The following is a 26,732-nucleotide window of genomic DNA, read 5'->3' as shown; positions in this document are numbered from 1 at the left end:
CTTTCTCTTATTTCTCAGCATCCATTCTGAATCAGCGGAGGTGGCCTCTGAAAGACAGACTATGAGGGCTGCTACCCCCAAGGCACAAAGACTACTGTTCCCATTATTCATCCTAGAACTCAATTCTCTTCAAATCTGTTCCAAGCTGACTTTCTAACCTTACTTTCTAAACACTCCTTTCCCGTCTCACCCACAAAGCACCTGAATTATCTTTACCACTGTCCATAACCCGCAGCTCTGCTCAAGCTGGCACTCGGTCAAGACTCCTCCTGGAATGGTCACCAAAGGGCCTCGCCTCTCATCCCCACCAGAACTGCTCTCTCCTTATTCAACAGTTGGCGCCTCCATCAGAGCATCACAATCATCCCTCTCCCTGTCCACGGAGGGGCTCAGAGCCACACCTGCCTGCTTCAAGGGGAAAGGAAATCAGACTGTTCTCTGGGCATCTCAGGCATATTTGTAAACCGACTGGAAAAAAAAAAAGTTCATTCTTTAAAGATGACTCAAGTTCCATGCGGTCAAAAATATTTAGTGAGCCCTTAAACCATCCAAGCCTGTGCCAGGTTCTGTGAGGGACAGGACTGTCCTCAAGGAGCCTGCAGAAGCAGGGAGAATAAGATCACGACATAAATGCTCTTGGACACAAATTACTACAGGATTCCACACAGAAAGGACCTTATCTGTATACATGGTGTGGAAAACTGGGAAAAGCTTCTTGAGGGAGGTGGTGTGTGAGGGAGACGCTCACGAGCTGGGGGTGGCTGAAGCGTGAGCCATCCAAGGACTAGGGTCAGCATGGAGTGCAGCAGGTGGGCACAGCCCATTTGGGGAACAACAAACAGGCCATGGTGGCTGGAGCCTGGCAAGGTATGGATCAGAGACCAGGGCTCTCAGCTGAGTCTATTCTGGCCCTGATTAGAAGAGAGTCTGTACTTACCTGGTCAGTGGTGAAATAACAGCAGTAGTTGAGAAAGAATAATCTGACTGATGGGGGCAGGGAGGAGGCATTAGGGCCTTCAGAGACCCAGTGAGAGCAGGCTGGAAAAGGGGAGCAGCTTTGGCAGGGGCTGGGGAGGTGGTGTCCACAAGACTTGGCCAGGGGACGTCCCTAGTGGTCCAGTGGCTAAGACTCTGAGCCCCTAATGCAGGGGGCCCTGGGTTCAATCCCTGGTCAGGGAACTAGATGTCTCATGCCACAAGTAGGTCCACATGCCACAACTGAAGAAGTCCAGTGTGCTGTAATGAAGACCCAGCACAGCAAAAAAAAAAATCAACCCAAAAAGCCAACAGCAGCAGCAACAAAAAACCAAACGAAGACTTGGCACACGATTTCTTTGAGGAACAAAGAGAAAAAGGCATGAGGTGGACAAGGGACTGAAATTTCCCTCTCTGGGTGACTGGCTTCACTACTACAAGTAAGAAAGCTGAGGGGTTTCCCTGTGGTCCAGTGGTTACGAATCAACCTTTCAACTTGGGGGACACGGGTTTGATCCCTGGTCGGGTAACTAAGACCCTGCACACTGCAGAGCAACTAAGCCAGAGCCCTGCAACTACTGAGCCCACACACTGCAACACAGTGTGCAGCACAGACAAAATAAAATTTACAAACAAAACTAAAGAACGCCAAGGTGATGAAAATGCTGTGAAGGACTGTACAGAAAGATGCAACGGCCACTGAGTATTAAGCTCATGGGATGCAAAAGAAGACATGAGGGGAGACATGGAATATTTCAAACACTGATGTGCCCATGGCATCTCATTTACCTACAACAATTTTTCACATGTAGAAGGTAAAAGCTCTGTGTTTCTCATTTGTCTCACGCTCACTCATTGGCTTGACTCAGTCTTAGGGACGAAACCCCATGATGTTCTGTAAACCAGTCCTAACAGGTTGGAGGCCTTGCTGAGGTACATCTTCCGGGAAAAAAGCACATGTGAGTGTCTGAATCATCTCCTTCTTGCCCTAAATGTCAGAAAGGCTCACACGGTACACGAGGTGCATCGTTTTACTGTGGATAGCACACCTGACAACTCCCCAGTTGGGTAAGAGGTTTAACAGAAGGCCAGCACACGACTGTCCTGGAGGGTGAGTCATAAAGGTAAGTGACTCCAAATCTAAGAAATGGAGCAAAGTGACTTCATGAAGCTTTACCAGCACTGCATCAGTTTTGGAACATATGAAGCCTGTTTTCCGCAAAGAAAAAAAAACAAAAAAACAAAAAAAAACCCTCAAAGCAATTCTTAAAAGCCGAAAGGGAACCTTTGAAAAGGTCACACCACCTCTCGGAGGTACAAATCCAACATGGAAATCAAATTACGAAGTGAGACGAACCCATCCCCACCCATGTTATAAACACCCCATTAACAGCGTGGTTACAGGCAGCTTGTTCAAACTTTCCACCTGATGTTAATCACATCATCTCATAGGTTAAACCAGACTGGAGCTGGAGTGATCCTCTTTCAAGTACTAACCTTCCATTCGGGACTGACATATAAGCTGGGGGGGTGGGGAGAAAAAAGAGAGAACAGCAGCCTGGAGTTTTGAACTCTAAACACCACCCCTGTTTGCATACCCTGTCTGTTTTACATTTCAGAGCCTAGGTTTTCTGTGTGTAGATTCAGTATGTGATTTTCAAGGATTCTGAGAGTAAACAGGCAGTGAAAATAGCAATCGAGGGATCCTCAAATATTTTATGCAAGTTTTTTACCCATGTTTACAGATCAAGAAAAGCCGCATACTGTGACACTGACTCTGCCCCGCATTTACTCATACGCCCCCTTTCCATTTCTCCCATAGAACTCTGATTTTAAGGGGAAACTAATGAAAAAGAATTTAATGAGAAACATTTCCTTTCTTCTCAAATCTCACTCCACTTACACACACACACACCCACCCCCTCTCCTCTATACTTAAATTATCACCACCAACTCCGTCAACCCCTGGGAGCTGACGGACTGGGAGCAATCAAGCCCCCAAAGGAGGCTGGGGATGGTTCCACCACGTGGCGAAAAGGGAATCATTTCTCTCTGGTTCACCTCGCACTGGGCTGTTTCTACACTTGACCCTGGAACAGAACAACCCAGGGAAAGGTGAACTTTCACCCCTCCAGAAGTTACTTAAGACTGTAAGTAGGGTTCAAGGACTGAGGTAGGGGTGGTTTCGTTAAGAATACCACCGAAGAGTTGGACACAAAAATTCACTTTGCTGCTGGTTGTCGTCAGGGAGTCCTTTTCCCCTTTTTATTAGAAAAAATTTTGAAACATACAAAAAATGAATACCATCTACCCTTTACCTAGACTAAACAACTTTAACAGCCTGCCCAATATTCATCTATGTTGATGTTTGATTTTGAAGTATTTTATATATGAAAATCATATTCCCCTTGCCCTAAATAATTCAGTGTGTCTCTAACAAACAAGGATGTTTTCCTTCAAAACTGTAACACTAGAATCACACCTAACACAAAATCAAGATAATTCCCTTGTATCATCTCAGGATGAATGCCATTCACATTCTAGTTTACTTGGGTTATTATTCTTAAGTATTTAGAAGTAAAACTAGAAAACTATACCAAAGGCTGACAACAATCCTCAAGTCATTCTTCTGTCAAAGGTTGATGCTTACATTAAGTTCTTTATCTTTGTTTTGAGTTAAAACATCTGGGCGACACCCAAGTGTGAAAGAAACAATTCATCCGACCTCTGACCACAAACGCTATGTTACAGTAGCTACACCAACTGCATCATGAAGAAGTGGAAACAACGGCAGAGACAACTTCCTAGACGCTGGGCTATTATATTAATTAGTTTCCCCCTTTATCCTCTCTTGAGTAATCCTCCAACCAAGAAAGATGCCTCCAACTCTGTTATTGTTAAAAAAAAAAAAAAAAAAGATCAGAAGCCTTTCACTCCTATGTCCTCTCCCTTAGCTTTTCTTTAACATACTGTGACAAACATAGTTATTCATGCCTGCTGTCTCACCTTCCACTCATTTTTAACCCCCTCGTGAAGTCTGACTTTTCTCCCATTTACTCACTGAGACTGTCCATCAGAAGACCACCAATGTCCTCAGTCACACTTAAAAGACCCTCTCCCCGGCCTCCAGACTTGGGTAGGAAGCCCCCCACGTTCCCTCCATCCCCTCCCCGGCCCAGGGCTCTCCATGCAGCTCTTCTGTCTTTGCTACTTTCTGTAATTTACTTGAGAGATGAGAACGTCACCTGTATGCGGATGACATATAAATCTAGAAAAGGTCAAGATAGGACCGCGCGCCCCTGGCCCTCCAGCCCGCCCGTCCGCCGCTCGCCGCACGATGGGTGCCGGCCGTGAGGCGCCAGCCCCCGTGCCTCCGCCCCGCCGCCGCCCCCGACAAGCGCGCCTCGAGAGCCGCAGCGGCTGCCGCAGCCAGGCCGGCGGGCCCGCATTTAAAAAAAAAAAAAAAGAAAAGGTCAAGATAAATATATGTTTCCTTACTTTTCCCCTAAAGTCAGAATACACGTGGGGAGCTGGGTGAAAGGAGAGAAAAGCAGAAGCTTCAGTAAATTTACCAGCAAATTCTAAAAGATCTCTCTTTTCTGTGATGGTCGGGATGACTTCCATGTGGAAGTGCCTTCTAGCACATTCAAGAGGAACTGCAGTGGGGGAAACAGGTCGTGGAGCTGCAAGTCCTGGGTTCCAATCACACCCATTAGCTGGGTAATATTACAAGATCCTCAATGTCTTTAAACTTCAGTTCTCATTGGTGCACAAATACAGAAAATAGAACCTGCCTCGTGGGTTTGTTGTGAAAGCTACATGAAGACATACAAGCAAAATGCTAAATTAGCAAGAGAATGTAATGTGTGTGTGTGGTTAGTTGCTTCAGTCGTGTCTGACTCTGTGACCTCATTGGCCACAACTCACCAGGCTCCTCTGTCCACGGGATTTCCAGTGTAAGAATACTGGAGCGGGTTGCCATTACCCTCCTCCAGGGGATCTTCCCAACCCAGGGACTGAACCCGCATCTCCTGTGTCTCCTGCACTGTAGGCAGATTCTTTACCGCTGAGCCACCAGGGAAGCCCAACAAGAGAATATGTGCTTAGTTGCTCAGTCATGTTCGACTCTTTGCAACCCCATGGCCTGAAGCCCGCCAGGCTCCTCTGTTTATGGGGATTCTCCAGGCAAGAGTACTGGAGTGGGTTATCATGCCCTCCTCCAGGTGATCTTCCAATCTAGTGATCAAACCCAGGTCTTTCCCATTGCAGGCAGATTCTTTACCGTCTGAGCCACTAGGGAAGCAACAAGAGCAAGCACTAAATAAAATTAAGTTATTGCTAACTGTGACCTAAAGATTCAATTATGAAAAAGGGTTATTTCTTAGCTAATATTTATTACTGGTACTGGCAAAACTGGTTGGGATAATACCGCTTGCCATGTACTGTGGTTATTATTTAGTTATTAAGTCATCTTTGACTCTTTTTTTTTTTTGTTTTGCAAACCATTGGAGTATTGCCCATCAGGCTTCTCTGTCCATGGGACTCCCCAAGCAAGATTGCCATTTCCTTCTCCAGGGAATCTTCTGACTAAGGGATCGAACCCAAGTCTCCTGCACTGGCAGGTGGATTCTTTACCACTGATGCACCTCGGAAGCCCAATATTTGTGCTGAGGACTTTTTAAAAGACAGACTGGTTACTTTCCATTTTATCACATAAGCTTTATACCATAAAACAGAGAAAGTACACATACTGCTCTACACAAGTAGTTACTTTTATAAATGGATGATTCACACTAATTAAACTCACAACCCAGGAGAATAAAATTAGCTTGTTTCAACATTTTCTTTTGTTCAGTGATTACAATTCAAGGTTAATGTTAGATACCACATTACTATAATTTTGCCTGAGAGACAGACACTGCACATCCTGCATTTTTAAAAACAGGTACTGCTGATATAAATGCAGGTGCTTGCTAAGGGCCTTGCAGATTTCATAAGCAATTCTAACTAACCTTGGGCTTCCCTGTTACTTATTTGTGTACATTTGTAGCTAGGAGGGAAGCTGTTGTTGATGTTCAGTCGCTAAGCTGTGTCCGACTCTTTGCGACCCCCTGAACAACGTAGGGAAAACCACTAGACCATTCAGGTATGACCTCAATCAAATCCCTTATGATTATACAGTGGAAGTGAGAAATAGATTTAAGGGCCTAGATCTGATAAATAGAGTGCCTGATGTACTATGGAAAGAGGTTCGTGACATTGTACAGGAGACAGGGATCAAGACCATCCCCATGGAAAAGAAATGCAAAAAAGCAAAATGGCTGTCTGGGGAGGCCTTACAAATAGCTGTGAAAAGAAGAGAAGCGAAAAGCAAAGGAGAAAAGGAAAGATATAAACATCTGAATGCAGAGTTCCAAAGAATAGCAAGAAGAGTTAAGAAAGCCTTCTTCAGTTATCAATGCAAAGAAAAAGAGGAAAACAACAGAATGGGAAAGACTAGAGATCTCTTCAAGAAAATTAGAGATATCAAGGGAACATTTCATGCAAAGATGGGCTCAATAAAGGACAGAAACGGTATGGACCTAACAGAAGCAGAAGATATTAAGAAGAGATGGCAAAAATACACAGAAGAACTGTACAAAAAAGATCTTCATGACCCAGATAATCACGATGGTGTTTTCACTGACCTAGAGCCAGACATCCTGGAATGTGAAGTCAAGTGGGCCTTAGAAAGCATCATTACGAACAAAGCTAGTGGAGGTGATGGCATTCCAGTTGAGCTATTCCAAATCCTGAAAGATGATGCTGTGAAAGTGCTGCACTCAATATGCCACCACATTTGGAAAACTCAGCAGTGGCCACAGGACTGGAAAAAGTCAGTTTTCATTCCAATCCCAAAGAAAGGCAATGCCAAAGAATGCTCAAACTACCACACAATTGCACTCATCTCACACGCTAGTAAAGTAATGCTGAAAATTCTCCAAGCCAGGCTTCAGCAATATGTGAACCATGGACTTCCTGATGTTCAAGCTGGTTTTAGAAAAGGCAGAGGAACCAGAGATCAAATTGCCAACATCCACTGGATCACGGAAAAGGCAAGAGAGTTCCAGAAAAGCATCTATTTCTGCTTTATTGACTATGCCAAAGCCTTTGACTGTGTGGATCACAATAAACTGTGGAAAATTCTGAAAGAGATGGGAATACCAGACCACCTGATCTGCCTCTTGAGAAATTTGTATGCAGGTCAGGAAGCAACAGTTAGAACTGGACATGGAACAACAGACTGGTTCCAAATAGGAAAAGGAGTACGTCAAGGCTGTATATTGTCACCCTGCTTATTTAACTTCTATGCAGAGTACATCATGAGAAACGCTGGACTGGAAGAAGCACAAGCTGGAATCAAGATTGCTGGGAGAAATATTAATAACCTCAGATATACAGATGACACCACCCTTATGGCAGAAAGTGAAGAGGAACTAAAAAGCCTCTTGATGAATGTGAAAGTGGAGAGTGAAAAAGTTGGCTTAAAGCTCAACATTCAGAAAAAGAAGATCATGGCATCCGGTCCCATCACGTCATGGGAAATAGATGGGGAAACAGTGGAAACAGTGACAGACTTTATTTTGGGGGGCTCCACAATCACTGCAGATGGTGACTGTAGCCATGAAATTAAAAGACGCTTACTCCTTGGAAGGAAAGTTATGACCAATCTAGATAGCATATTCAAAAGCAGAGACATTACTTTGCCAACAAAGGTTCGTCTGGTCAAGGCTATGGTTTTTCCTGTGGTCATGTATGGATGTGAAAGGTGGACTATGAAGAAGGCTGAGTGCCGAAGAATTGATGCTTTTGAACTGTGGTGTTGGAGAAGACTCTTGAGAGTCCCCTGGACTGCAAGGAGATCCAACCAGTCCATTCTGAAGGAGATCAGCCCTGGGATTTCTTTGGAAGGAATGATGCTAAAGCTGAAACTCCGGTACTTTGGCTACCTCATGCGAAGAGTTGACTCATTGGAAAAGACTCTGATGCTGGGAGGGATTGGGGGCAGGAGCAGAAGGGGACGACAGAGGATGAGATGGCTGAATGGCATCACTGACTCGATGGATGAGAGTCTGGGTGAACTCCGGGAGTTGGTGATGGACAGGGAGGCCTGGCGTGCTGCGATTCATGGGGTCACAGAGAGTCGGACACGACTGAGCAACTGAACTGAACTGAACTGAACTGCAGCATGCCAGCAACCCGGCCCTTTACTATCTCCTGGAGTTTGCTGAAATTCATGTCCATGGAGTCGGTGATGCCATCTAACCATCTCATCCTCTGTCACCTCCTTCTCCTCATGCCTTCAATCTTTCCCAGGATCAGGGTCTTTTCCAATGAGTTGGCGATTTGTATCAGATGGCCAAGTACTGGAGTTTCAGCTTCAGCATCAAATATTCAGGGTTGATTTCCTTTAGGATTGACCGGAGGAGGGAAGTACTGAGATTATTTTAGCTTATTAAAGAGTTACTGGATTTGCAGAAGGCTGAGAATTTAAAAATAGAAGCCAAATGTGGCTGGCGTTTATCTCAAATGCTTATGTTCAAGTGGCAGTCTGTTTGGTGAAGACACCAAGCATGCCACTGAATGATGTGCATTTTCATAAACCCAGGCAGAATCCCACTACTTCCCCAAGTGGTGGACCATGGGTACACAGACACCTCACATTCTGATTCATCTGACTTCTCAGAGCTCTGTCCCTGGACAGCTCTTCCTGGTTAGTTTTCAGGAGAGGTGAGAATGAGGAGGTAACATTATTTAGTACTCATCTTGAGGTAGGGAAGCTGTTGAGTCAATAACGCAAATTAGAGCTCAGAGAATGTTCACAACATTTTCTAAGGAAAATCTCCATTTTATAAGTTGGAAACTTGGAGCTTAAAAGGGCAACTTCCAGAGGCAAGAGCATATTCAGCTTTTTGTGGAGTCTGAAGTTTACATTAGTTTTAACGGACAAAATGTCAAATTGTGAATACCAAATCAGGGTTAATACCCTAGGAAGGTTCAGCCTAAACCCGAGACACTTGCTTTAGTGTAAGCAATGTTGAGTGAGCTTGACCGATCGCTCTGAACTGTAGAGACAAAAGGAATTTGATGAAGAGAAATCTGAACTGTTAAAGGGAGATCATTCATCTTTACAAACTATTGGCTATAATTAAGTTGCACTAGGTTCCTTTTTCTTAAAAAGAAATTTTTGTTTTGTTTTGTTGTTGTCATTTAACAAGTCAAGATAAACTGGGGAGGTAAGAGATGTTCAGGGTGAGCTATGAGTGAAGTAGGCCAGGCAGGAGTTTAGATGGCCTGAGTATGCATAAAAATTCCGAATTCCCCATTGTACATTCCTTAGGAAATCTTTGCCCTTTCGGTAGCAGCAAGAAGTTAGAGCTTGGATAAAATTGATCTGTGATGCCTTTTGACTAAAACGTGTGTGAAAGTGGCCATCACATTTCTAAACCCTATGCCAATTTTTCTTGAGTGGTTTCTCTGCTGTTAGCAAAATACGTGATGCTGACTAAACACATTCTCTCTCTCGGAATCAACTGTTTGTTAAACCAAGAAAATTCTTTTTATTCCAAATAAAAAATTTACTTCATCAGAAAGAGGGACGTCTTTATTTTTTTTTTTCAAAGCACACCTAATAATTTCAGAATTCAGAGTAAGGTGATTCTTATCACCACCACGTGAGAGTGTAATTCTGATAAGAACTTCAAGTCGTATTTCTCTTCTCTGAAAATTTTATGACAGTATTTCTTTTCACATGAAGACTTCCATGAAAATCTCTGATTAAAAATATGGGAAAGGCACTCGGGATTGTGATTTTTCTAAAAATGCTGAGGTCTGCTATTTTTTGGAATATATGTGAACAGAGCTGTGTATGGCTGCCTAGGCTGTGTACTGCACAACTCCAAGGGACACCATTTAGAGAGACCACAAAGTAAGGGGTGTTGCCTGGGACAGCACAGTGCAGTGGCCCTGACAGAAATGGTACACGAAGAAGGAGAAAAACAGCTGCCACCAGAAAATAAGGACAAAGGGGGCAAGTCATAAAGATGGATGGGCCAGCTTGTACCCAAATGGCAAAATATGGACAAGTCGAGCATCAAAATAAACAAGGACAGGAAGATATTTTGACCCCCTGCATGAAGTAAGAATCCGTAACTCCATGCTGATAATAACAGGTAAGTAAGGGCACAGTGGGAGGGAGGGACAGCTCTTCCTTACAGTAGAATGACAACACACGGAAGAAGGAACAATGGAGTTATGTTAGAAATGCACTATTTTACCACCTTCAAAGTAAAAATTGAATCAGACAGGTATCATCAACAACTGCTCAATAAAACGGGGTAGGGAGTTAGAGAAGGAACAGGATACCCACAGAATCTCAAAGAATCTTCTTTCAAACTTCCCAGTAACACAAAGCACATGCTAATTATACAGCAGAGAAATCAGACGTCTTAACCGAGTGATCAAAATCAAGGTCACCAGTAAGGGACAGAGGGACACCTGTGTCTCCAGGTGTGATCTCACCGAGGAGGACACAACCAGCCCAAAGTGCACAATCTCAGTCTAATCATGAAGAGACTGTGGAACCCAAAGTGAGGGTTATTCTAAAAAGCAACTTGCCTACATGCTTCTAGATTGTCAAGAAACACGAGAAAGGCTGAGGAACGGTCCCAGATTAAATAAGGAGACTAAAGGGACATGATAGGAAAAACCAGTAAGTGGTCTCAGACTAGATGCTGTCCTGGAGGGAAAAGAATATTATTGGGACAAATGACAAAACTGGAACGTGCACTGCAGATTAAATCAAAGTATTAAATGTCCTGAATTTGCTGACAGTACTGTGGTTACATAAGAGGATATCCTTGTTTTTAGGAACCATATAATAAAGTACAAGGGGGATGCGTGTGGTCTGCTCCAAAGATTTGGGATAAATAAATAAATAATATGGGTGTGTGTGTGGGTGTGTGCCTGCATGTAGAGAAAGAGATGGAGGAAAAGAATACAACAAACATGGCAAAATAATGGTCCAAATTGGGTAAATAATATAAAGGAATATATCATACTATTGCAGCCTCAAAATAAGTTTAAAACAACAACAACAACAAAAAGTAGCCAAAACAGCTCTGAGGGGTGTCAGTCTGCTTTAATGAGCATTCAACTCAAAGTAATTCAACTTGTAATCTGCACTTCAAAACAAAGAGTTAAATCTTCAGAAACATTGTGCTGCTATCGTTACGATAATCACCACCATTAACACCATGGAGCACTTGGGAAGTATTAATAGTAAGCATTTCCCACTTCGCTCAGTGGTAAAGAATCTGCCTGCAATGCAGGACACTGGGGTATGATTACTGAGTTGGGAAGACCCCCTGAAGAAGGAAATGGCAACCCACTCCAGTATTCTTGCCTGGGAGAATCCTATGGACTGGGGAGCCTGCAGGGCTACAGTCCATGGGGTTGCAGAGTCAGACCCGACTGAGTGACTATACAAACAAGCACTCAGAAAGGCGCTTCACTTGCATCACCTCTTTTAATCTCCACAACCACCCAAAGAGAAAGGCACTCATTGTCTCCACTTTATAGATGAGGAAATTGAGATCCAGAGAGGTGGAGTAACTTGCCCAAATACACACAGTAAGTGGCAGAATCAGGAATCCAACTAGGCTGATTACAAAGCTGGTAGATTTTATTCCTACATCAAACGTATTTAATTAATTATTTTTCTCAAAGAATGAGTGGTGACTCTCAATGTAAATGAAGTTATAACAAATTAGTGAAATATGCATGAATAAGTGTTTCTTTTACTAACGAAAATTAGAACACTACTAAACCAGAGACATAAATGGTATTTTTAGCCTCCACTATTTACTTTATGCTCTCTTTCTTCCAAAGGCTGGACTTGGTCATAAATCCTTTGAAATAAAATATACCTGAGGATGTTCTTTGAAATGATTTTATCAAGTCTCATAAAACACTGGTTCCTTGCTATGGACTGAATGTTTACATTCTCCCAAAGTCAGATCCTGAAGGCTAAATCCCCAATGTGATGGAATTTGGAGGTGGGGTCTTTGGAGGGCAATTAGTCCTGAGGGTGGAGCCTTCATGAATGAGATTAGTGCCCTTGTAAGAAAAGACTCAGGAAAGCTGATTGTTCTCTCTCACTCTTGATCTCTCTCTTCTTTCTCTCTCTCTCTACCATATGAGGACACAGCAAGAAAATAACCATCTGAAAACCAGAAAGTGGGCTCTCACCAGACATCAGACTTACTGGCACTTTGATCTTGGACTTCTCAAGAAAGAAATTTCTGTTATTTACAATCCCACCAGTCTACGGAATTTTGTTACAGCAACTTGAACTAAGTTCCATTTCAAATTTTTCTTCCTTTAATATGTTTTCTTTCTTTTCATGTAAAGTGGTGGAATCTTAGTGCTCATATTTCCTTTTAGTCTTTAACTTTACTTTAAAAATGAAAAAGTATCATTTGCAATATACTGCCTGGGGTTCCCAATTAAGTGCACTATCACTTTCCTTGCAGATAAACAGTAAGCTGTCTGCATACCATTTTTTATCCCAACGGAAGATGAATGTAAAAAATATATATATTTAGAACAACAAAACATTTGCAAGTATTTGCAGGTGTTTGGGGAAATCTCATCATCTGACACAGCAAATGCCCACTCCAGAACAAAGGATTTCCAACCTTGGCTGAATAACAAGAGGAGCTATTAAAAACCCTGATGCTCAGCCCACACTCAAAGCCAATTAAATCAGAACCTTGGATGTGGAACTGGGCATCAGTCATTTTTAAAGCTTCCCAGGTGATTCCCAGATATGTAGCCAAGTTTGAGATCCCTGGATGGAACATCCACAGCCATAAAGAACTGTATCTTTTGTGTACAGATCCAAAGGACTCACAAAGGCCTTTTGAATTAGTCTCACTTGTTAAGGAGTATACAGTCCAACTGGCAAGTGGAGATATGGGTACATGCAATGGCTCAGCAGGTAAAGAATCCGCATGCAAAGCAGGAGACACAGGAGACATGGGTTTGATTCCTGGGTCAGGAAGATCCCCTGGAGGAGGAAATGGCAATCCATACCCGTATTCTTGCCTGGAGAATCTGATGGACAGGGAAGCCAAGTGGGCCACAGTCCATGGGGTCACAAAGAGTGGACATGACCGAGTGCCTAAGCACAAGTACAAGGAAGAGGTAATGGAGTGAAACCTGAGGACGTGTGCCAAGTGCATGTGATACAAGGTAAGCACATCAGGAGACAACATGGGGACAAGTTGGGGGAGCCAGCAGCCTCCTGATGCAACGACAGGCTCTGACGGAAGCACAGCTGAGGAAGGCAACTCCGGCCAGGGAGTGGTTACACGGAAAAGTACTCAGAATGTCCAGGACACAGGAAGGTGACTAATCTAGCCAGAGGGGAAGGCCCACTCTTCAGAGTGGAAAAGTTAAGTTTGGAGAAGTGGACTAGAATCAGAGCATGAGAGCTTTGAGCAGAAAGTTAGAGAGACTGGTGGTATATGGGGTCTCTAAAGAAATCTGCACATCTGATCAAATGACAACATTCGTTTGGGACAAGCGATGTCACAGAGCTATTCACAAGGGTTTGGGGGAAAGACTAAAAGTCAATCTGCTAAAAGAACACAACAGATTAGGTAAATTTATTCATCTGAATCACAACCTTACATCTTCCTTCTTGGTTTTCCATGAAGTACAGGAACCATAATTTTGGTTCGGCTAAAACTAGCATGGAACTCACCTGTCGTGTGACCACTGGCAGGAGAGACCAGGCAGGTGGAGGCTCGCTCTCATTCTCTGTCCCTTTGCCTGGCTCCCAATATCACTCTTAACACTTTCTGTAGCTATATGTTCCTCCTTTTTCTATGAAGGCTACTCCCACAGCTGGGAAAGAGAATTCTAGGACAGAGTTTCAGGCAACAGAAATCTTTTCTTAAAATTTTTTCTGTAATAAGGATTTTGAGAAGTTTAGTGACCCCTAGGTCATATCCAGCAATAAAGACTCCTAGAAATAAAAAGGGGACCAAACCATTCTTACATCCCATAAATATTTACTGAACACATACCATTTACTGCTGTTCTAGGCAGTGGGAATACAGTGAAGCCCCTTTTCCAAACAGACAACTCTCTGGGCAATGCAGAGGTTTCGCTCAAAAACATAACAGCAGTCTAGGGCATCCTGCTACAGACTTTTGAAACATTAATGATACTAGAGAAAAAGAAAAAGATCCTTCACATAATGAATTATAAGGAACAGAAGGAAGTGTAGGATATATATATATATATATATATATATATATATATGCTTTTTAAAATGCTTTTTAAAAACTGCATGTATAAACTGCCACTATTGAAAATGCATTCAAGCTACTAGATGGATCCTGAATTCCTAGAACAGTGCTAGTACTTAGAAAGCCCTTAATAAATATTAGTTAAATGACATGGAAAGGAACTAGTTAAATAACAGTAAATTTAGTTAACATGTTAACTAAACTAGTTAAAAATTAAATAAATGCAACAGTGACATGTTACACTGAACAGAATTCCAAGTGAGGCAGGAAAGTAGCTATTATCCTGATTCAACTAAAGCAGTGAGGTCACCTCTGCTGTCTGTGTTCTAAATGCTCCTTTGCAGAAGGACATATGCAGGTATCTGACTTTTCAATACTTTTAAAACCAGACCATAATGCTTGTTTGTGCAATGGTATTTTGTAAAACCATGAAATCAAAGTCATTCACAAATTGTGCTCAGGTTAATTCAGAGATCCTTGTGCTCAGAGGCTGCCTACACATATGGACTGCCTTTCCAAAGAAGATCTTCGGAACATTTTTATTTTATGAATATCTGAGAAGAATTTGTGCTTAATGGGGAACTCTGCTCAATGTTATGTGGCAGCCTGGATAGGAGGGGAGTCTGGGGGAGAATGCACACATGTACATGTATGGCAGAGTCCCTTTGCAGTCCACCTGAAACTTTCACATTGTTAACTGACTATACTCCAGTACAAAATAAAAAGTTAAAAAAACGCACAAGATCATTAAAGAAAAAAAAAATTCATGCTTAACTACATGCATTAATTAGAAATTCCTATGACAAAATGAATCTGGTAACCAAAGTGTTTTGTTCTTCTTTGTCCAAGTCATTATATCCTCTAGTTTATAGACAACTCCTATTTTCTCACTGTGGAGAGAAAATTAGCATATTCAAGTACCCTTCCATGGCCCTGTCCCTTGAGAGGAGCTTTACCTGCATAATGTACCGGAATCTCTATCTTTGGCCCAATGACATAGTGCCCCTCCTCCAAGCTGTGGGCGGTGATGGTGGTCCACTGACGACACGAGTGGATCAGAAGGTAGTCATTGTCCCGCAGCCCTTCTACGCACTCTCCTGAAAACAAATTTTATAAGAAACTTAGAATTAGCATCTGCTTACTCCATTCTCTGCAACACAATTTCATTAGTTGTACGTTCACTAATGGAGAAGTTGACAGCTCATCCCAAGATGAGATAAAGTCCACTTTTGAATCAGCAATTTAAAAAAAGGCATTCCATGCCAAGTTGACAACTATACACAGGATTCCATAAAAATGTTTCCCATTTATCTGCAAAGAGATTTTTAAATACCTCATTCTATCCTAGTGGTATTTCAACAATAATATAATAAAATAAAAATATACTGAGTGCCAACAATATCCTGAGCACATCTAATTAAATGTTTTATATATATTATTTCAATGTAATAAAAGAACATTATGAGGCAGGTATTGTTCCTTCTTTATAGACAAGAAAAATGAAGGTTCAGAATGTTAAGTATAGGGGTTTCCCTGGTGGCTCAGTGGTAAAGAATCCACCTGCCATTGCATGGAAGACATGGGTTCAATTCCTGACCTGGGAAGATCCCACTTGCCTCAGAGCAACTGAACCCACGAGCCACAACTACTGAGCCTGGTCTCTAGAGGCTGGGGAGCCACAACAACTGCACCTTCGTGCTTCACCTACTGAAGTCCACCTGGCCTGGACCCCATGCTCCACAACAACAGAAGCCACCGCAGTGAGAAGCCCACACGCCACAACTACAGAGTAGCCCCAGCTCTCTGCAGCTAGAGAAAAGCCCATGCAGTAACGAAGACCGAGCTCAGATGTGATAAATAAATAAACAAAATTATTTTTAAAAACAGAAATGTATAGTCTAAGTGCACAGATTTAATAAGCAGAAAGGTGCGGATTCAAGCCTAGGTCAGATTTCAAAGCTTATGCTTTTTTTTTTTTCTTGGGTACACCATGGCTCATGGGACCCTAGTTCCCTAAACCAGGAGTGGAACTCAGGCCTTTGTCTGTGAAACCATAAAGTCCCAACCGCTGGACTGCCAGGGAATGTGCCCAGTACAGTACTAAAACATGTAAAGTTTGAAAGGAGATTATAAGCATTTAATCTCAAGTACTGTTTCAACAGAGAGAAATTTAGTTTTTTATTTTTGGTACTTATATTGTAGTGATTAAATTTCTCTCTGTTGAAACAGTACTTGAGATTAAATGCTTATAATCTCCTTTCAAACTTTACATGTTTTAGTACTGTACTGGTACAAAAACAGACACATAAATCAATGGAACAGAACAGAAAGCCTAGAAATAAACCCACACACTTATGGTTAATTAATCTACAACAAAGGAGGCAAGAATACACAATAGAGAAAAACACAGTCTCTATAGCAAGTGTTTCTGGGAAAACTGGCCAGTTCTATGTAAAGGAATAAAATTAAAACATTCTTCAACATCATATACAAAAATAAACGCAAAATGGATTAGAGACCTAATTGTAAGACCATGTAACTCTCAAACTCTTAGAGGAGAAGAAAACATTGGCAGAATCCTTTTTGATATAAGTTGCAGCAATATTTTATTGGATCTGCTTCCTAGACTAATAGAAATAAAAGCAAAAATAAACAGATGGAATCTAATCAAACTTAAGAACTTTTACACAGCAAAGGAAGCCAGAAAGAAAATGAAAAGACAACTTACAAAATGAGAGAAAATATTCACAATGTGATGGACAAGGGATTAACTTACAAAATATACAAACAGCTCACATAGTTCCATAACAAAAAAACAACCCAATTAAAAAATGGGCAGATCAAAATAGACGTTTCTCCAAAGAAGACATACAGATGGCCAACAGGCACAGGAAAGAATCAACATCACTATTCAGTTCAGTTCAGTAGCTCAGTTGTGTCTGACTCTTTGCTACCCCATTATTCACAGCATGCCAGGCTTCCCTGTCCATCACCAACTCCTGGAGCTCACTCAAACTCATGTCCATCGAGTCGGTGATACCATCCAGCCATCTCATCCTCTGCTGTCCCCTTCTCCTCCTTTCCACAATCCCTCCCAGCATCAGGGTCTTTTCCAATGAGTCAACTCTTCGCATGAGGTGGCCAAAGTATTGGAGTTTCAGCTTCAACATGAGTCCTTCCAATGAACACCCAGGACTGATCTCCTTTAGAATGGACTGGTTGGATCTCCTTGCAGTCCAAGGGACTCTCAAGAGTCTTGTCCAACACCACAGTTCAAAAGCATCAATTCTTCGGCGCTCAGCCTTCTTCACAGTCCAACTCTCACATCCATACATGACCACTGGAAAAACCATACGCTTGACTAGACGGACTTTTGTTGTCAAAGTAATATCTCTGCTTTTGAATATGCTATCTAGGTTGGTCATAACTTTCCTTCCAAGGAGGAAGCGTCTTTTAATTTCATGGCTACAATCACCATCTGAAGTGATTTTGGAGCCCCCCAAAATAAAGTCTGACACTGTTTCCACTGTTTCCCCATCTATTTCCCATGAAGTGATGGGACCGGATGCCATGATCTTAGTTTTCTGAATGTTGAGCTTTAAGCCAATTTTTTCACTCTCCACTTTCACTTTCATCAAGAGGCTTTTTAGTTCTCTGCACTTTCTGCCATAAGGGTGGTGTCATCTGTATATCTGAGGTTATTGATATTTCTCCCAGCAATCTTGATTCCAGCTTGTGCTTCTTCCAGCCCAGCATTTCTCATGATATACTCTGCATATAAGTTAAATAAGCAGGGTGACAATATACAGCCTTGACGTACTCCTTTTCCTATTTGGAACCAGTCTGTTGTTCCATGAACAGTTCTAACTGTTGCTTCCTGACCGGCATACAGGTTTCTCAAGACTCAGGTCAGGTGGTCTGGTATTCCCATCTCTTTCAGAATTTTCCACAGTTTATTGTGATCCACACAGTCAAAGGTTCTGGCATAATAGATGCATAATAGCAGAAATAGATGCTTTTCTGGAACTCTCTTGCTTTTTCCATGATCCAGAGGATATTGGCAATTTGATCTCTGGTTCCTCTGCCTTTTCTAAAACCAGCTTGAACATCTGGAAGTTCATGGTTCACATCCACTGGAGAACGAAATGGCAAACCACTTCAGTATTCTTGCCTTGAGAACCCCATGAAGAGTATGAAAAGACAAAATGATAGGATACTGAAAGGGGAACTCCCCGGGTTGGTAGGTGCCCAATATGCTACTGGAGATCAGTGGAGAAATAACTCCAGAAAGAATGAAGGGATGGAGCCAAAGCAAAAACAATACCCAGTTGTCGATGTGACTGGTGATAGAAGCAAGGTCCAATGCTGTAAGGAGCAATATTGAATAGGAACCTGGAATGTTTGGTCCATGAATCAAGGCAAATTGGAAGTAGTCAGACAGGAGATGGCAAGAGTGAATGTCGACATTCTAGGAATCAGTGAACTGAAATGGACTGGAATGGGTGAATTTAACTCAGATGACCATTATATCTACTATTCTGTGGGCAAGAATCCCTTAGAAGAAATGGAGTAGCCAACATGGTCAACAAAAGAGCCTGAAATTCAGTACTTGGATGCAATCTCAAAAACGACAGAATGATCTCTGTTCTTTTCCAAGGTAAACCATTCAATATCACGGTAATCCAAGCCTATGCCCCAACCAGGAACTCTGAAGAAGCTGAAGTTGAATGGTTCTATGAAGACCTACAAGACCTTTTAGAACTAACACCCAAAAAAGATATCCTTTTCATTATAGGGGACTGGAATGCAAAAGTAGGAAGTCAAGAGATACCTGGAGTAACAGGCAAATTTTGCCGTGGAGTACAGAATGAAGCAGGGCAAAGGCTAATAGAGTTTTCCCAAGAGTACGCACTGGTCATAGCAAACACTCTCTCCCAACAAAACAAGAGGAGACTCTACACATGGACATCACAAGATGGTCAACACTGAAATCAGATTGATTATATTCTTTGCAGCCAAAGATTGAGAAGCTCTATACATTCAGCAAAAACAAGACTGGGAGCTGACTGTGGCTCAGATCATGAACTCCTTATTGCCAAATTCAGACTTAAATTGAAGAAAGTGGGGAAAACCACTAGACCATTCAGGTATGACCTAAATCAAATCCCTTATGATTATACAGTGGAAGTGAGAAATAGATTTTAGGGACTAGATCTGATAGACAGAGTGCCTGATGAACTATGGATGGAGGTTCGTGACACTGTACAGGAGACAGGGATCAAGACCATCCCCATAGAAAAGAAATGCACAAAAGCAAAATGGCTGTCTGAGGAGGCCTTACAAATAGCTGTGAAAAGAAGAGAAGTGAAAAGCAAAGGAGAAAAGAAAAGATATAAGCATCTGAATGCAGAGTTCCAAAGAACAGCAAGGAGAGATAAGAAAGCCTTCCTCAGTGATCAATGCAAAGAAACAGAGGAAAACAACAGAATGGGAAAGACTAGAGATCTCTTCCAGAAAATTAGAGATACCAAGGGAACATTTCATGCAAAGATGGGCTCGATAAAGGACAGAAATGGTATGGACCTAACAGAAGCAGAGATATTAAGAAGAGGTGGCAAGAATACACAGAAGAACTGTACAAAAAGCTTCACGACCAAGATAATCACGATCGTGTGATCACTGACCTAGAGCCAGACATCCTGGAATGTGAAGTCAAGTGGGCCTTAGAAAGCATCACTATGAACAAAGCTAGTGGAGGTCATGGAATTCCAGTTGAGCTATTTCACTAATTATTGGAGAAATACAAATCAAAACGACAATGAAGTACTACTCACTTCACACCAATCAGAATAACCATCATCAAAAAGTTTACAAACAATAAATGCTGGAGAAGGTATGGAGAAAAGGGAACCCTCCTAAACTGTCGGGAATGTAAACTGTTACAGCCAGGATGGAGAACAGTCAAGAGGTTCCTTAAAGAACTAAAAACAGAGTTACCTTATGATCCAGCAATCCCATCCCTGGGCAAATATCAGGAAAAGACAAAGCTGTAATTTGAAAAGATACATGCACCCTAATGTTCACTGCAGCCCGATTTACAATAGCTAACATATGGAAGTAGCCTAAATGTCCACTGAGAGACGAAAGGATAAAGAAGATGTGGGATATGTATACAATGGAGTATTACTCAGCCATAAAAAAAGAATGAAATAATGCCTTTTGTAGCCATATGGATGGGCTTAGACATTATCATACTATGGAATAACTCAAAGAAAGACAAATATCATATGGTATCACTTTCGTTTGGAATCTAAAACTATGATACAAATGAACTTATTTCCAAAATAGAGACTCACAGGCATAGAAAACAAAATTATGTTTATCAAAGGGGAAAGGTGAGGGAGAAGGGTAAATTAAGAGTTCAGAATTAACAGATATACACTACTCAATATAAAAAAGAAAAACAGCACTGGGGGCTATATTCAAAATATCATAATAATCAATAATGGAAAAGAACCTGAAAAAGAATATAAATGTAACTGAATATATGTAACTTTTTCTGGAACTCTCTTGCTTTTTCAATGATCCAACAAATGTTGGAAATTTGATCTCTGGTTCCTCTCTGCCTTTTCTAAATCCAGCTTGAACATCTGGAAGTTCATGGTTCACGTACTGTTGAAGCCTGGCTTGGAGAATTTTGAGCATTACTTTGCTGGCATGCGAGATGAATGTGACGAACTGACTCATTGGAAAAGACCCTGATAGTGGCAAAGATTGAAGGTGGGAGAAGGGGAGGACAGAGGATGAAATGGTTGGATGGCATCACCAACTCAATGGACATGAGTTTGAGTAAGCTCCTGGAGTTGGTGATGGACAGGGAAGCCTGGTATGCTGCACTCCATGGGGCTGCAAAAAGTCGGACACAACTGAGCAATTGAACTGAACTGAGAGCAATTGTGCAGTAGTTTGCACATTCTTTGGCATTGCCTTTCTTTGGGATTGAAATGAAAACTGACCTTTTCCAGTCCTGTGGCCACTGCTGAGTTTTCCAAATTTGCTGGCATATTGAGTGCAGCACTTTCACAGCATCATCTTTTCTGATTTGAAATAGCTCAACTGGAATTCCATCACCTCCATTAGCTCTGTTTGTAGTGATGATTCTTAAAGCCCACTTGACTTCACATTCCAAAATGTCTGGCTCTACATGAGTGATCATACCATTGTGGTTATCTGGGTCATGAATATCTTTTTGTATAGTTCTTCTGTGTATTCTTGCCACTTGTTCTTATCTTCTGCTTCTGTTAGGTCCATACCATTTCTGTCCTTTATTGTGTCCATCTTTGCAAGAAATGTTCCCTTGGTATCTCTAACTTTCTTGAAGAGATCTCTAGGATTTCCCATTCTATTGTTTTCCTCTATTTCTTTGCACTGATCACTGAGGAAGGATTTATCTCTCCTTGCTATTCTTTGGAACTCTGCATGCAAATGGGAATACCTTTCCTTTTCTCCTTTACTTTTGGCTTCTCTTCCTTTCTCAGCTATTTGTAAGACTTCCTCAGACAACCATTTTGCCTTTTTGCATTTCTTTTTCTTGGGGATGGTCTTGATCACTGCCTCCTGTACAGTGTCACGAAACTCCATTCGTAGTTCTTCAGGCACTCTATCAGATCTAATCCCTTGAATCTATTTGTCACTTCCACTGTATAATTGTAAGAGATTTGATTTAGGTCATACCCAAATGGTCGAGTGGTCTTCCCTACTTTCTTCAATTTAAGTCTGAATTTGGCAATAAAGCACTCATGATCTGAGCCACAATCAGCTCCTGGTCTTGTTTTTGCTGACTGTATAGAGCTTCTCCATCTTTGGCTGCAAAGAATATAATCAATCTGATTTTGGTGTTGACCATCTTGTGATGTCCATGTGTAGAGTCTTCTCTTACATTGTTGGAAGAGGGTGTTTGCTATGACCAGTGCATTCTCTTGGCAAAACTCTGTTAGCCTTTGCCCTGCTTCATTCTGTACTCTACAGCAAAATTTGCCTATTACTCCAGGTGTTTCTTGACTTCCTACTTTTGCATTCCAGTCGCCTATAATGAAAAGGACATCTCTCTTGGGTGTTAGTTCTAAAAGGTCTTGTGGGTCTTCACAGAACTGTTCTACTTCAGCTTCTTCAGCATTAGTGGTTGGGGCATAGACTTGGATTACTGTGATACTGAATGGTTTTGCCTTGGAAACGAACAGAGATCATTCTGTCGTTTTTGAGATTGCACCCAAGTACTGAATTTTGGACTCTTTTGTTGACTGTGAGGACTACTCCATTTCTTCTAAGGGATTCTTGCCCACAGTAGTAGATATAATGGTCATCTGAGTTATATTCGTCCATTCCAGTACATTTTAGTTCATTGATTTCTAAAATGTCGATGTTCACACTTGCCATCTCCTGTTTGACCACTTCTAATTTACGTTGATTTATGGACCAAACATTCTGGGTTCCTATGCAATATTGCTCTTTACAGCATTGGACTTTACTTCCATCACCAGTTACATCCACAACTGGGCATTGTTTCGCTTTGGCTCCGTCTCTTCATTCTTTCTGGTGTTATTTCTACATTCAGAAAAACTCAACATTCAGAAAACTAAAATCATGGCATCTGGTGCCATCACTTCATGGCAAATAGATGGGGAAAAAATGGAAACAGTGAGAGTTTTTTCAGGGGGACTCCAAAATCACTGCAAATGGTGACTGTAGCCATGAAATTAAAAGGTGCTTGTTCCTTTGAAGAAAAGCTATGACCAACATAGACAGCATATTAAAAAGCAGAGACAATACTTTGCCAACAAAGGTCTATCTAGTCAAAGCTATGGTTTTTCCAATAGTCATGCATGGATGTGACAGGTGGACCATAAAGAAAGCTGAGCACTGAAGAATTGATGCTTTTGAACTGTGGTATTGGAGAAGACTCTTGAGAGTCCCTTGGACTACAAGGAGATCAAACCAGTCAATCCTAAACGAATTCAGCCCTGCACTGGAAGGACTGATGCTGAAGCTGAAGCTCCAATACTGTGGCCACCTGATGCAAAGAACTGACTCATTGGAAAAGACCCTGATGCTGGGAAAGATTGAAGGCAGAAGGAGAAGGGGACAGCAGAGGATAAGATGGTTGGATGGCATCACCGACTAGATGGACATGAGTTTCAGTAAGCTTTGGGAGTTGGTGATGGACAGGGAAGCCTGGTATGCTGCAGTCCATGGAGTTGCAAAGAGTCGGATATGACTTAGCAACTGAATTGAGTTGATACGTAACTGTAACTACAACTGAAAGTAACACAACACTGTAAATCAACTATACTTCAATAAAACAATAAAACAAAATTTTATGTTTTGCCAATTCTCTCTGGCCTCCCACTAAATTTCCCAATCAATTGAAAATAATGAAACTTTGTAACATACAATGAAATTTTTGATTTTAATATTTTCTAAAGTAACTTTTCAGCATTTGCCCCAATAACAAACTATTTCAAATGAGAAACCTATCCCCTGAAACTTAAAAAATGTTTTTTCCTAGATATTAAAATAATCCATCCCCCACTAACCCTGGTTTACAATTTTCCAATGGTCAAAAAAATGACCCAACAAAAACAATAGCAACCTGAAAGGACTAATTTCTTTATACAGAAAATAATATGCCTTCCTTATTTTTGACCTTATATCAAGATGTCAAAATATATTAAATATATTTATATTTATATATCTGAATAAATGAATTATTATTGATTTCACTGTGTGTTCTGAAATGGCATTCATAGACTTTTCAAAAATTCTTAAAAGTGTCAATATGTTTTCAGTAAATAAAGTAGAGGAAGCTGTAATGATCAACTCGGTTATCAGAGTAATAAATAGTGGGAGGATGGTGGTTCATAAAGCCACCACCAGGGACCACTGGTACTCATGAACCCTCTGCATCCCTCAAGCGTGAAAGAAAGCAGGAAAGAAAGATCTGGAATGGCTGCACCAAAGGAGAAATTAAGCAGCCTTCTAGGTGCTCCCCATTAGGAGGCAGGATGGTAGGAAGGGCATATACCCAGGAGGCAGGTGTTACAAGCTTGCACTTTAGGTACAGCAGACCTGGTCAAGCCCGAGCCCTGCCACCGCCACTGTATGGTCCTGGGCAGGAACCTCCTCTTTACTGTGAGATGGGGAAACAATGGTCCCTGCTTCACAGAGCAGCTGTGAAGACGTGCGATGACAGTGATGGAAAGGTGCAGCACACGTCTGACCATGTTAGAAACAATCAGTAAAGGTCAGCTATTAATTATATTGGAAGCTTTTTCTCCCTAAAACTCAGTCCTCACATAAGCATTGTAATTTAGGGCCTATGAATCTTCCCCAGGTGAGGAAACGACCTTTAGAGCAGTCAAGAAGCTTGTCCTTTTCTCGTAAGTGGCAGAAAACTCACTCCATGGTCCCACTCTCTACTCTGCTCTTCCAATACCACAGTCCTTTGCCTTTAAAAACCACCAATGACAACCCAAGAAACAGGGAGACCCTGACCTTCGGCCTCAAGTCTCACTCCTTGACTCAACCTGTAAGACAGGCTCTACTCCGGAGTGCTTGAGATGCAGAAGCAAACAAAACAAATGGCCCTGCCCTAAGGATGCTCAGGAATCCAACAGGAAGGCGACAGACAGGACCATTAACGCAAATGAATGATTAAATTATGAATTACAAAGTAAAGGCACCATGGGAAAAGGGTAAGAGATCAGGAACATACAAGAAAGAAGAGTCACTTGCAAGTTTGTCATTTTGAGATATTTCTCATTTATTTACCCAACAACATGTATTTATTTTGCCTTTTTAAAAAAACAGCTGGAGAGGCAGCCTTGCAAGCATGACTGAGGGGATGAAAAAGCTTGAGGAAAGTGTAAAAAGTACATTATTCTTTAGTCAGTAAGAAAAAAAAAAAAAAAACAGAGGCCATTTGAAATTCCAGGGAAGACAAAAAACCTAGATAAGAAAGCTTTGTCCAAACATGATGAAAATAATAAAGAGGTAGGATTTTAAGCAAAAATCCCAAAACAACGACACTAAAAAACAAACCACCCCCTGACCTGATTTACGGAGTTATAAATGATATTCAAAGAACTGTACATATTTAATGTGTACAATATGATGACCAACAAACACTTGAGAATTTTTTATGCACAAAGCAACTGGGGAGCTGGGGAGTGAGCAAAAATATAAAGAAGACCTTGCCCCTCATTCTCCTGGGTGAGATACGTTCTCGTAATTTCACGTAAGGCAGGATGGGATGAACACTATTGCAAGAGGAATAAGATACTGAGAGTGGAGGTGGGGACTTTAGCAGAGAGGATCAAGAAAATGCTAACGGGGAATATACAGCATTTGGGTTGATTCTTCTGTGATGGATAAGTTGGGCTTAAATGAGGGTGGAATAGGGAGCCACTGAAGAGTTTTGGATTGTCAAAATTCTGCTTTAGGAAAATTAATGTGGTGGTACTATAAAAAAAATGGGCTTCCCTGATGGCTCAGTGGTAGAGGATCCGCCTACCAGTTCAGGAGACGTGGGTTCTATCCCTGGGTTGGGAAGATCCCCGGAGAAGGAAATGGCAACCCACTCCAGTATTCTCGCCTGGGAAATCCCATGGACAGAAGAGCCTGGTGGGGCTACAGTCCATGGAGTCGCAAAAGAGGCGAACCCGACTTAGCAACTAAACAACAACTATGTATAAAAGATCGATGAGGGAGGAGAAACCAGAGCCATGGGGTGTGTGCAGGAAACTCAGAAGGAAAACACAGTGCCATTCAGGGAAAAGAGAAAATGTCATTTTCTGCAACTAAATTGTTGTATCATAAAAACGGTTTTAATTTTATTCCACAGTGGGCTCTAAAGAGGCAGCCAAGAAGCAACTGCAGTGAAGTTAGTCAGAAAATTTAACGTGAAATTCTCCCGCTTGTTGATGCAGTAAACACTCTATCAAGAGGATTCAGAATGATTGCTGAAGCCATAAAGTGGTAAGAAACCAATGCCTATTTTTCAGCTTATGTCTTTTTCATTTTTTAAAACAACTGAACCAAGTGCCTGCTTGAGGCAAAATAAGTCTCACAAAAATTGTCTAGAAAAAAAAAGCTTAATATAATCACTTAAAATATCCTTGGGCAGGTCACTAATAGAGACACTATTTAAATGAATTCATGAAGTAAACATTTTTTGGTGCTATAATTATCCTGTTGCTTAAGTACTATGTATAACATGCTAAAACTTACATATTTAGCTCAAAGATGTAGTAAAAAGAACTCTCAAAGAACTGTGTGTTAAATTCCAAAATACTTTAGTGCCATCCTGAAATTTCCCCACATCTGGATATACTTATAAATATT

The 26,732-nt window shown here is 41.5% G+C and overlaps 1 protein-coding gene across 2 annotated transcripts in view; it reads right to left on the bottom strand.

The window, feature by feature from the left end:
* The window catches only part of GAREM1 (GRB2 associated regulator of MAPK1 subtype 1), a 236,734-nt gene that overhangs the window by 140,492 nt on the left and 69,510 nt on the right, over positions 1-26,732 (bottom strand). For both annotated transcript variants that reach the window (XM_005224060.5, XM_002697684.6), the window contains exon 2: positions 15,290-15,430. In XM_005224060.5, coding sequence (XP_005224117.1) covers positions 15,290-15,430 — 141 coding nt within the window. The remainder of the gene's footprint in view (positions 1-15,289; positions 15,431-26,732) is intronic.

Source organism: Bos taurus, chromosome 24 (assembly GCF_002263795.3).
Source record: "Bos taurus isolate L1 Dominette 01449 registration number 42190680 breed Hereford chromosome 24, ARS-UCD2.0, whole genome shotgun sequence".
Lineage (NCBI taxonomy): Eukaryota > Metazoa > Chordata > Mammalia > Artiodactyla > Bovidae > Bos > Bos taurus.
Note: the sequence above shows the minus strand (reverse complement) of the source record. Positions and strands in the feature narration are given on the sequence as shown.